The sequence below is a fragment of the Oryza sativa genome, chromosome 5 (assembly GCF_034140825.1).
Source record: "Oryza sativa Japonica Group chromosome 5, ASM3414082v1".
Lineage (NCBI taxonomy): Eukaryota > Viridiplantae > Streptophyta > Magnoliopsida > Poales > Poaceae > Oryza > Oryza sativa.
In genome coordinates, this window is record NC_089039.1 from 22,631,784 (window position 1) to 22,643,343 (window position 11,560).

Here is an 11,560-nt window from a genome sequence, read left to right on the forward strand (position 1 = left end):
GCGGCGATCCCTCTTTCACCTCCACCTCCACCTGCTCAGGACGCGGCCACGCAGTAGTCGCGGAGAAAAGAAACCGAAAAGAAAAAAAAAAATCTAGCTACGCATCTCGGCCCGGCCCCCCCGCCGCCGCGCGCTCGGATCCCCCGACGGCTCGCCGCCACGGCGCCGCCGCCGCCATGAGCCTCGCCTCGCTCGCCCGCGCGCTCTCCCGCCGCTCCGCGCCCTCCTCCTCCCGCGCGCGCCAGGCAAGTCTCCGCCCTCTCCCTCTTATCTTCCCTGAATCTTCCGCCACCGCGTCTGGGTGGGGGGCTGATTGTGTGGATGGCTTTTTTTTAGGGTTTCTCCCTCGGTGGGCTAGGTGGGACCACCAGGTCGCCGCCGCCGCCGTCGTCGCCGCTCCCATCGCTCCATGGCGGGGAGGGCGGTGGGCTGGGATTGGGATTCGTCCGCGGGTACCTGACGGCGGCGCTGGGGAGGCCCGCCGCGGTGAAGGCTGGGACAGACTGGAGGTCCATCCTCGCGAACCCGCAGTTCCGGAGGCTCTTCTCTGACGGGTCCAAGAAGAGTGAGTCCCATCCGCCCTTTTTTGATCGGTTCGGATGGATGGCTTTAGGTGCTAAAAGTTTGTGGTTGTGTTTTTGTGTGTGTGTGTGTATTTTTATGATTTTTAGATTACGAGAACTACTACCCCAAGGGCAAGAAGGAGGCGCCGAAGGGGGATGGGAGTAACAAGTCTGATTCGAAGCGTAAGTTGCCGTCTTTTTTTTCTCGGTTGCATCATTTGTTTGTGTGGAGAATGGTGATCATGTTGTGAAATTAATAGAATGCACTGCACAGCTTTTAATACAATAGCATGTAACTGGTGTACTGATTGTCATTGAACCAACGAGGTGAATAATCAGGACATGTTATTTTTCTTGCGCTGCAAGTGCTTGGTCGACTGATGCCAAATGGAAAAATAGCTTGTGTAGTGCAACCAATGATGGCTTGTGAGCCTATGGTGTACAACCACTTACTTGTCAGTGTTCTTAAAAAACGAATGCAAACTAGATCCTTGTTCAGTTTTAAAAAAATGCAGGGATACACTGTAATTTAGTATAAAAACTCAGAACCTCAGTGGTTATCTAACTTAAGAGGCTGAACCGCTGAACCAAATAAACACAGTAGCACAGAAAGTTCCAGATTTTGGTCTTTGCTAGATCGTTAGTTCTCTGGAAATTAAAACGTGCCGCTGACCTAGCACTTTCATCTTAATAATTTCTTTGGGAGATTAGTACGGGTTTTGATGGAGATTGGAGCCTAGATTTTAGTGGCTGGAATGCCAAGAGTCCTTTTGAGGGCAACAAAATAATAAACTCTTAGTGCATCATTGCGTGTGGGCTAATGTCTGGTTTGATATGCAGAAGATTCAAGTACAGACGATCAATGGAATTTCCAGGAGACTGCCTCAAAGCAATTGCAAAATTTTCTGGCACCTCTACTGTTTCTTGGACTGATGCTCTCGTCCTTGTCGTCGAGCTCATCAGACCAAAAGGAGGTAATTTTTCACTCCCTTCTGAGTTCTGACAGATTATATTCACTTGTTCTGCTATGCACATGAATCTCTTCCTATATACTAGAAAAAAGTGGATGGAAGAAAACTATGTTGCGATTATAAGGACTATAAAAGTTGTACTTACCCCAATCAAATTACTGCAATCAGCTATTGAGCATTCTGTAATAAATAGTTCAATACAAGCAGTACTAGATCCAGATGGCAGCAATACATTCTTCTCACCGTGAAGTTTTATCTTAAACTGACAAATGGTAGAGAAAATACCTGCCGCTCCTCTTTAGATGGTTTCACCTTATGCCTGCACCAGTCAACATATAGCAGACAACTGATTTTGTGGTTGCATATTTATTCTTTTTAAATCTATGGTGAACAATTATTCTCGATCTTAAATGGAATCTCAAGATATTTTGCTTCAAATTTCTGCAGATAAGCTTCCAGGAATTCAAGAATAAGCTACTAGAACCTGGTTTAGTTGACCGCATTGTTGTTTCAAATAAATCAGTGGCAAAGGTCTATGTCAGGAGTTCACCACAGTCGAACAGCCAAGGTCAGAACACTGATGCCATCATTACCACCAATGATGTTCCGAGCAAGCATACTCCCAGCAGATACAAGTATTACTTCAATATTGGAAGTGTTGATTCCTTTGAAGAAAAGTTAGAGGAAGCCCAGGAAGCTTTGGGAGTAGATCCACATGATTTTGTTCCAGTAACTTATGTTGCTGAAGTGAATTGGTTCCAAGAAGTAATGAGATTTGCCCCAACAGTCTTTCTTGTTGGGCTAATATATTTGATGAGCAAAAGAATGCAGAGTGGTTTTAATATTGGAGGTGGACCTGGCAAGGGTGGCCGTGGTATTTTTAATATTGGAAAAGCTCAGGTGACGAAGATGGACAAAAATTCCAAAAACAAGGTTAGTTCATTCTCTTCTTCTGTTCTACTTTGAAACGACTGTCAAATATGAAATATATACATGCACATTGATTCTCAAGCTCTGCTAGTTCCACCTATTCAATAATGCAGTAGCTACTGCTTAAACGTTGTTAAGTTACAATAAAAACTGTATAATGACAAGCTTTTCTGTTGGTCCAGGTGTTTTTTAAGGATGTAGCTGGTTGTGATGAAGCTAAGCAAGAAATAATGGAGTTTGTGCATTTCCTTAAGAATCCCAAGAAGTATGAAGAGTTAGGAGCTAAGATACCAAAAGGTGCCTTGCTTGTGGGTCCTCCTGGAACAGGCAAGACTCTGCTTGCCAAAGCTACAGCAGGAGAGTCTGGTGTGCCCTTCCTGTCTATTTCTGGATCAGATTTCATGGAAATGTTTGTTGGGGTTGGACCATCCAGGGTACGGAACTTATTCCAAGAAGCTCGGCAATGTGCTCCCAGTATTATATTTATTGATGAGATCGATGCGATTGGTCGTGCAAGAGGCCGTGGAGGGTTTTCTGGTTCAAATGATGAGCGTGAAAGTACTTTGAACCAGCTGCTTGTAGAGATGGATGGGTTTGGTACAACTTCTGGTGTTGTTGTTCTTGCTGGTACAAATAGGCCTGATATTTTAGATAAAGCCTTGCTAAGGCCTGGAAGATTTGATCGCCAAATAACAATAGACAAGCCAGATATAAAGGGCCGTGATCAAATATTCCGCATATATCTTAAAAAACTTAAACTTGACAATGAGCCATCATTTTATTCGCAAAGGCTAGCGGCTTTGACACCTGGATTTGCAGGAGCTGACATTGCCAATGTTTGTAATGAAGCTGCTTTAATTGCTGCGAGAAGTGAGGAAACTCAGATTACCATGCAACATTTTGAATCTGCAATTGATAGAATTATTGGTGGTTTGGAGAAGAAAAACAAGGTAATGTGAATATGTGATTATGTGCCAGTTTGAAGATAATCTACTCCAAACTGTTAAAGCAATAAATGCAACCTGCAAAGCTGATTAGTGCCTGATTTACACATTACTCCAGCATTGTGTAGTTCTGTATAGTGCTCTCATGTGAACCGGTTATGCTCTATTTTGATACACATTTTTTGCTGGTTTAATGACTATGGAAGTTTTGTTTTTTTAAAAAAACAAAAACAAAAGAACGGTACATAATGACTAGTGCATTCATTAAGTTCCTGTTCTAGGTGGACCTTAATTAAGTTAAGTGATTTGTGAATGTGGCATGATAGTTCGTGTAGATCACTAGATGGTTGATCATGCATGAATGTTTAGGTGAGAGTGCTGTAAACAAGGTAAACTATATAAAATAAGTAGTGGATCTACATGCAAATATAAAAAACTCTAGGTCTTACTCAGAAATGGATGGTCACTTAAGTGTACGCAAAATAATGATTTCTGAAATTTGTGGCTTTGCACACACAATATCTGCAGTATGTTTCCCTTTTGGAATGCCCAAGCCATAACTGTTTTTTCACCTTTAACTTGTTCCATAGTAAATATATAAAATATCTACTTTCAGTAAGGGAGTAATGCACAGATCAATGCTTAGTAACTTAGTAACTTTCTTTTATATGAAATGACTTGTTCTCAACATGTGATAGTCATGTTTCCCCATTTATTTTTCTTACCTCTTAGCCTGTTAATCAAATTGCAGGTCATCAGCAAACTGGAGCGCCGCACTGTTGCTTACCATGAATCTGGTCATGCTGTTGCTGGATGGTTTTTAGAGCATGCAGAGCCTCTTCTGAAAGTTACAATTGTTCCCCGTGGAACAGCTGCTTTAGGATTTGCACAGTATGTTCCAAATGAAAATCTTTTGATGACAAAAGAACAGCTTTTTGATATGACATGCATGACATTAGGTGGCCGAGCTGCAGAGGAGGTACACACTAATTCTTTTACAGTCTTATGACTGATTTATGTTAATAGCTACCTTTTGTGGATATATCTTTCAAATTCCTACTGCTGAGTGCTGACACACCATTTCTTTTCAGTCTTCTTATGACAGCATGCGTGTTATGTTTTTATGACTAGAACGAATACAAGGTTTTTCTGCATTTGACAGCTGTAAAAAAATTAAAAAAAAATGGTTAACTAGGTTACAGTTTACACATTCAATTATGATGACTTGGTGAATACGAGTAATATTATCACAATTTGGTAGTCAAACTCTTGTTGGTTTGGTTACATCAAGACTTCTAACCATTTATGACTCTAACCAGAAAGGCAAATTGATGTTTGTGTGTCTTCATATTACACTGTTGGTTAGCATGAATTCTTTGATGTTTAACATGGTACTTTCTTTTTTTGCTTGGACCATATGCTTATGTACGGCGAGACTCGACATGGATTGCCGTCATGCCATTTGATTACTTTAACATCGGTCCTCTCTCATTATTTTCAGCTTCTTCCATACATTTTACTTATTGTCATATAACATAATGAAATAACAATAAGCCAATCCAAGTGCTGGGTTGTGGTATTTGTTCATTCCATATTTCCATGATTACGCTGTCAAATCGTTCACAATGTTGGCAGTGGAATGATACCTAATGTAGATGTTTTGATTGCCTTGTTACAGGTTTTGATTGGAAGGATCTCCACTGGTGCTCAGAATGACCTGGAGAAAGTTACCAAAATGACCTATGCGCAGGTTGCTGTATACGGTTTCAGCGAAAAGGTTGGGCTTCTGTCCTTCCCTCAGAGGGACGATGGCTTTGAAATGACCAAACCTTACAGCAACCAAACAGCATCCATCATCGACGATGAGGTGAGGGAATGGGTTGGCAAGGCGTACAAAAAAACAGTGGAACTGATAACTGAGCACAAGGAGCAAGTCGCCAAAATCGCTGAAATGCTGCTTGAGAAGGAGGTCCTCCACCAGGACGATTTGGTTAGGGTATTAGGAGAACGGCCTTTCAAGGCATCCGAGCCAACTAACTACGACCTCTTCAAGCAAGGGTTCCAGGATGAAGAAGACAGCAAGAACCAAGAGGCGGCCAAAACCCCTCAGCCTGATGATGACGGAACACCCTCGCTTGGCGAGGTTGTACCCACGTAATCCTGCAGCAAATTTACAGCTGTAAATTGCACTCCTATTCGATAGATTCTTGTTTGTTGTTGCAGCATAAGAAAATTTGTATAAATTAACGCCCTCGCCTAATCTCTGATGTGGGAACCCAGTTGGCTTTTCGCCGGCCATAGTGTTTCCCTGTTTTAAATGAATACGAAGAGCTAGTCGAGGATCATGATTTGAGCTTGTCCTGGCGTCAGCTTTTCAACAGACTTTCGGACATTTTCGTTGTTGGCTATTGTGATTTCATGATGTCAATGACGAGAAGTCTCGAGATAGAGTCCTTCCAATCTGACGTTTGACGTGGTTATGAAGCTGGATAAGTTATCGGGGTCTATTATATGACGAAATCCCGTAAGTAATTAATCCAGAAGTTTCTACTACTACCCTTATTATGAAAATCATTAATTGAATTCAATGGCGTTTCAGAAATCTGGCAGAGCTACTTTGAGGGCAGATAGCGATCTGCTATTTTGAATAAAAAGGTGGATGCACATATAATAAAGCAATTTTGATTTAAATTGGACCTATGACGAGAGCTCGATCCTACAACAAATTCACTTAGGGTCTGCTTGAGAAGTTTGCAATTTTCTCCCATGGTAACATAAAAACTCCCGTAATTCTCCGCTACCCATGAGGCCATGATTTCCCGTGTAACTAAATAACCTTTGTTTCAGTCTGTTTGGGGAAAAAAAATGCGAGAGCTTCCTTTGAGAAAAGGAAATAACTGACAAAATAAAAATCAATCGATCAACAAAAAAGTTAAGATCTCAAGTGTTCCATAGCAATCGAAGAGCAGCGGAAGCGAAGACCAAAAGTGAACTGTATTACGTGCACCAACCAGTTTAGCCAAGCGATTAATTAAGCTAATGACAAAACATTGAAAATTCACCTATACATAACAATGAGATTGTACTAGCTTTGCTTTGTTTGCCTTTGTCTATTGAATTATTTGTTCAAATATTAAGCACACAAAGTTGTAGAGAGTCCCAAATCTATTATATTATTAAAGGAATAGAAAAAGGAGCCTCCACGTTCGCTCTCATGGTCTAAAAATTCTCACATTAATCGGAGAAAAAGAAAAGTCAGAGTCCATATAGAAATACAATTTAGAAATAGCTGAAATTCGGAATTAAAAAATAAGGAATATTAGAAGAGGAGACTAGAGTCAATATAGAAATACAATTTAGAAATAGTTAAATTTCGGAATTAAAAAATAAGGAATATTAGAAGAGGAGACTAGAGTCCATATAGAAATACAATTAGAAGAAATAGTTAAAATTCGGAATTAAAAAAATAAGGAATATTAGAAGAGAAGACTAGAGTCCATATAGAAATACAACTTAGAAATAGTTGAAATTCGGAATTAAAAAATAAGGAATATTAGAAGAGGAGACTAGAGTCCATATAGAAATACAATTAGGAAATAACTAAAATTTGGAATTAAAAAAATTAGGAATATTAGAAGTAGAGTATAGAGTACTTATAGAAATACAATTAGGAAATAATAGAAATTCGGAATGAAAAATAAGGAATATTATAAGTAGAGTATAGAAATACAATTAAGAAAAAAAAATAGAAATTCGGAATTAAAAAATAATGAATATTAGAAGTAGAGTATAGAGTCTATATAGGAATTTAAAACTAACTAAAATTCGGAATAAACATAATAAAATGAAAAGTAGTGTTTAGAGTCCATATAAAAATACAATTTACAAATAACTAAAATTCGAAATTAAGAAAAACATGAGAAGAAGAGTTTAAAGTCAATATAGGAATACAATTTAGAAGTAACTGAAATTTGAAATTAAAAATTAAAGATTATTGAAAGATGAGTTTAGAGTCCACATAGAAATATAATTAGAAATAATAAAAATTCAGAATTAAAAAAAGAAATATTAAAACACAAGTCTAGAGTCCATATAGGAATATATATAATTTACAAATAACTAAATTTTGATATTAAAAATAATTAATAACTAACACGTATATAAAATACAATATGAATATTACACATTAGTTGTTTCGTAAAGTTATTGCAAAATTTAAAATTATGTTGTCATTGTAATATATTTTAATAATATAATGAGAAAACATATATGTTATTATATGAGAGAAAATATAATGATGCTAACCGCGCAATTTGCGCGAGCCACCATGCTAGTTCTAAAGATGACATATATATTTCGCTATAACTAAACAGGTAAATGAACTGAAAATTGATATGGACTCATGCGCCTGACAGAATTCAATAACAAGTACATTTTATTAGTGCAAAATACATTGAGATACATTACAAGATGCAAAAGCCCGCGAGCTTTGAGTTACAGTAAGCAGTCCTAAGAGTCAAGCCCTGCGAATCAAAGAAATCAAATTTCCTCACAACACCAAAGATTTAAACTTCATGCAAAACACCGGAGCTAACTGATGACAAACAAACTGTCAATCGCCTGAGAAATAAGTTTATCAAAAAAGCAACAAATTAAGCAAGCCAGTTAACGACGAGAAATCGAAGCAGAAAAATATCTGACGGACAAGTGAGCAGGGGCAGTGCGAAGTGATCCAATCATTGACCATTGATCTTGAGTTTTATTCCTAGCATTTTGGGAGATCCAACGGTGGAGGCGGGAGCTTCTGGTCAGGACGGCTGCCATCCAGCACCAGCCACGCCATTTTCAGTCCCCAGCTCATGTGCACCTCCAAGTGACAATGCATGAACCACACACCTGAGATCGTGCAATCGTATCGGCATAAGTATCTTTGATGAGTTATAATTGCAAACTGATTAACTAAAGCTAAATTAAGTTGGTGCAAATGTGGAATCGCAGGGGAATCGATGTGGTTCAGAGTACATGCCTGGGTTGTCTGCGTGGAAGCGGATGGCGACCCAGCCGCCGGCGGGCACGCCGACGGTGTTGCGCTCGACGGGGTCGTAGAGGTTGAACTTGGCCGGGTCGTTGATGGGGTCAAAGTTGCCGAAGCCCTGGCCGACGACGAAGAAGTTGAAGCCGTGCAGGTGCAGCGGGTGGCTCTCGGCGCCAAGAATGCTGGTGTCCTGCATCACCAGCTCGACGTTGGCGCCGTACGGCAGCACGAGCACCTTGGTCCCGTTCATCACGTTGGTGTTGTTCGGCGGCGTGCCGGTGTAGTTGAACGGGTTCAGCGGGTAGTACGGGAAGTTGGAGGCGTACACGCCCTTGGACTTGCCGGCGAAGTGCGACTGGAGCAGCGCCGTCGCCGGGAGCACGAAGGAGACGTTGTTGATGGAGGCGGCGAACCGGGAGCCGTTGGGTCCCTGGCACGTCCCGTTGACGGCGCAGGGGTGGGTGCCGAGCCCCACGGTGAAGAAGAAGCGGTGATCCACCTGCTGCGGCACCGCCGCCGGGTACCCGGCGCTGGCCAGGCTGCGGAGCTTGGCGGTGAAGTTGGAGACGGCGTTGGTGTCGTTGATCTGCGGCAGCGTAGGGGAGAAGATGGGGACGATCTTGCCGGCGGCGGTGGTGGGGCAGGGGTCGTCGTACTCGAGGACGCCGGCGACGGTGGTGTTGTCGAAGGTGCCCTGCGTGGTGGTGTACGGGCGAGCCAGCATGTAGTAGCTGGCGCCCGGGTACGTCGGCTTGGCGGTGAGAAGCACGTTGCTGGTCTGGCCCGGCGCGATGATGAGCGTGTCGACGGTGAAGGGCTTGACGTAGAGCGCGTCGACGTCGACCACGGTGAGCGTGTGGTTGGCGATGGAGAAGAAGAGCTCGTCGTTGAGTGCAGCGTTGATGAGCCTCAGCATGTACGTCTTCCCGGGCTTCACCTTCAGCTTAAACGTGTCTGCACAGCCAAACCACCACACATTGTCACACATTGTGACACGACTAAATTAAACAAAATCAGTCACTAATTAATCACCTTGGGCTGAGCAGTTGTAGAGGGGGCCAGGGAGGCCGTTGAGGGTGTAGGCGTCGGAGATGTTGGGCCCGCCGCCGGTCTGGAGCGCCTGGCTGATCACCGCCTCCGTGTCGTTGTTCCACCACTCGCCGAACATGATGGGCACCTCCTCATGCGGCGCCGGGAACGGGTACCCGACGCCGGCAGGGGGCAAGATGACCATGGGGCCATGCACGGTGGCGCGCAGCCAGGAGATGTGCGCGTGCCACCACAGCGTGCCACGCTGCCCGGTGATGGTGAACCTGTACACGTAGCTTCCCCCGGGCTGGATCGGGCACTGCGTGATGTACGACGGCCCGTCCGCCCACCCGCTCAGCAGCTGCCGGATCCCGTGCCTGCACGCACACGTACGTGAGACACACACGGTGAAAACACTGGGTTTTTTGGCGTCAAAACACGGTGGAAATCGCGAGGCGTACGTACCAGTGGATGCTCATGTTGTAGGGGGAGTGGTTGACGACCGTGACCTCGACGTGGTCGCCCTCGCGGGCGAACAGCGTGGGGCCCGGGTACTGCCCGTTCACCGTCACGATGCTCTTCGTGCTGCACAGCCGCGTCACGCTCGTCGTTTGCACCTGCCATGCATGTCACGGCAAATTCGCGTTGGTTTTTTTTGGCGAAACTTGTGTATCGATGTGATACACCACACCGTGGATATGCATGCACTTACATCGAATAGGTACTGCCTTGTGATGGCTTCAGCTCCCATTGCGGACAGCGTCATCAGTGCTGCGACGAGGAGGCAGCAACGAAGAACAGAGGAGGCTGCCGCCATTGCTACCTTCACTGACCTCTCTGTCTCGTATGTTAATGAAGCTCGCTCTTAGCTAGCTCAGCTTGTGATGGTATGGCCATAACTCGAGGTGTGTATATATACATGAGATCGAGGAGCTATGCTTGCAATGGCAGTGTGTTGGCCAGAAGCATGCAAAGTTATCTACACAAAAGGAAGTTCATTAACCTTTTTCTGGTAAGATAGCTACATATTCTTGTTGGCTTCAATACTGTACTTAGTCTAGCTTTGTTTAGTTCCTTTCATTTGGTGATGGCCTGCTCGAATTAATACTCGATCGATTATCTTTGGATGGATATGGCATGATACGAGCTGGGTTGCCTGAACGTCGCATGCAGTGCAGCTAGCTGCACCAGCCGATCGAGACTCGAGAGGTTGGCCATGCAAAGCATTCTCTGTAGCTAGCTTTGGAGTGTGGCTAAAGTCAACCTGCAGGGTGCATGACTAGTTGTATATAGTTTCATTACATTGAATAGTTGTTTAAGATTCTTCATTGCCTTAATTATCACGCACGATCTTAATTTTCTGATGCAATTATTTATCCTGTAACTAAACACAAGCAATAAGTATAAATGAACCGGTACAATCTAATATCCATTAATCATGTCATATTAAGGATAGAAATTACTCTGCCATCCTTAAAAAAAGGTTGATTTAGAAAGTCAAAGGCATGAGAATATATATGTAATACTATTGGAAACACACGTATATTTCTTCTATAATTTTTGGTGATATGTGTTAGTCAGTGTGCATGATATATCCATCTGAAACATGTGTACACATGATATGTTCTTATTGATACATAAATTAAATTGGTACCCTTCATGGGTTACCTCCATCAGTTTGTGAATTGCATGCACAAACTAAAAAGAGGAAAAAGGCAAGCACCTTAAAGTCACATGCTCTCGTTTTTCAATGTCATTTCTAAGAGCCTCATCGGTTGCTCATATTATCTAATAGACCATTTTGGCTTATTGGGGAATAAAAATTAATTTATAGGTAAGACTTTTACATGTGTTTTGCTAAAAAAAATACTACGTTGAAAATACATTAAAATCAAGTTTGAAAATTTAAATTTTGGCTTTGGTTTTGGCTTATTAGGCCAACCGATGGGGCTGTAAAAAAAACATGATATTTCTGGTAAAATATGGGACATAATCTATTATCTATAAATTGGATCAACCTGTGTGCATATGAAGAGAGAGAGAGAGAGAGAGAAATCCTACTACAACATATAAATCACTCTAATTAAC

At 42.5% G+C, this 11,560-nt stretch overlaps 2 protein-coding genes across 2 annotated transcripts; one reads left to right on the forward strand and one right to left on the reverse strand.

Moving 5' to 3' along the window:
- LOC4339002 (ATP-dependent zinc metalloprotease FTSH 8, mitochondrial-like) lies at window positions 1-5,814 on the forward strand. Its single transcript, NM_001420523.1, has 8 exons — window positions 1-245; window positions 337-565; window positions 672-746; window positions 1,404-1,537; window positions 1,982-2,467; window positions 2,647-3,414; window positions 4,160-4,387; window positions 5,087-5,814. The coding sequence occupies exons 1-8, from the start codon at window positions 177-179 to the stop codon at window positions 5,564-5,566; spliced, it is 2,469 nt and encodes an 822-aa protein (NP_001407452.1). The 5' UTR covers window positions 1-176; the 3' UTR covers window positions 5,567-5,814.
- Window positions 5,815-7,786: 1,972 nt separating this feature from the next.
- Window positions 7,787-10,395, reverse strand: LOC4339003 (laccase-12). Its single transcript, XM_015782683.3, has 5 exons — window positions 10,185-10,395; window positions 9,938-10,089; window positions 9,476-9,849; window positions 8,435-9,397; window positions 7,787-8,304 (listed from the first exon to the last, which is right to left on the reverse strand). The coding sequence occupies exons 1-5, from the start codon at window positions 10,287-10,289 to the stop codon at window positions 8,174-8,176; spliced, it is 1,725 nt and encodes a 574-aa protein (XP_015638169.1). The 5' UTR covers window positions 10,290-10,395; the 3' UTR covers window positions 7,787-8,173.
- Window positions 10,396-11,560: the final 1,165 nt, after the last annotated feature.

Bases quoted from the DNA above. Each gene is read 5' to 3' on its own strand.
- LOC4339002 (NM_001420523.1), top strand. From the start codon at position 177: ATGAGCCTCGCCTCGCTCGCCCGCGCGCTCTCCCGCCGCTCCGCGCCC. The intron at 566-671 runs GTGAGTCCCATC...TATGATTTTTAG, and splicing joins CTCTGACGGGTCCAAGAAGA to ATTACGAGAACTACTACCCC. The intron at 747-1,403 runs GTAAGTTGCCGT...TTTGATATGCAG, and splicing joins TAACAAGTCTGATTCGAAGC to AAGATTCAAGTACAGACGAT.
- LOC4339003 (XM_015782683.3), bottom strand. From the start codon at position 10,289: ATGGCGGCAGCCTCCTCTGTTCTTCGTTGCTGCCTCCTCGTCGCAGCA. The intron at 9,398-9,475 runs GTGATTAATTAG...TTGGCTGTGCAG, and splicing joins CTACAACTGCTCAGCCCAAG to ACACGTTTAAGCTGAAGGTG. The intron at 8,305-8,434 runs GCATGTACTCTG...GCACGATCTCAG, and splicing joins CTTCCACGCAGACAACCCAG to GTGTGTGGTTCATGCATTGT.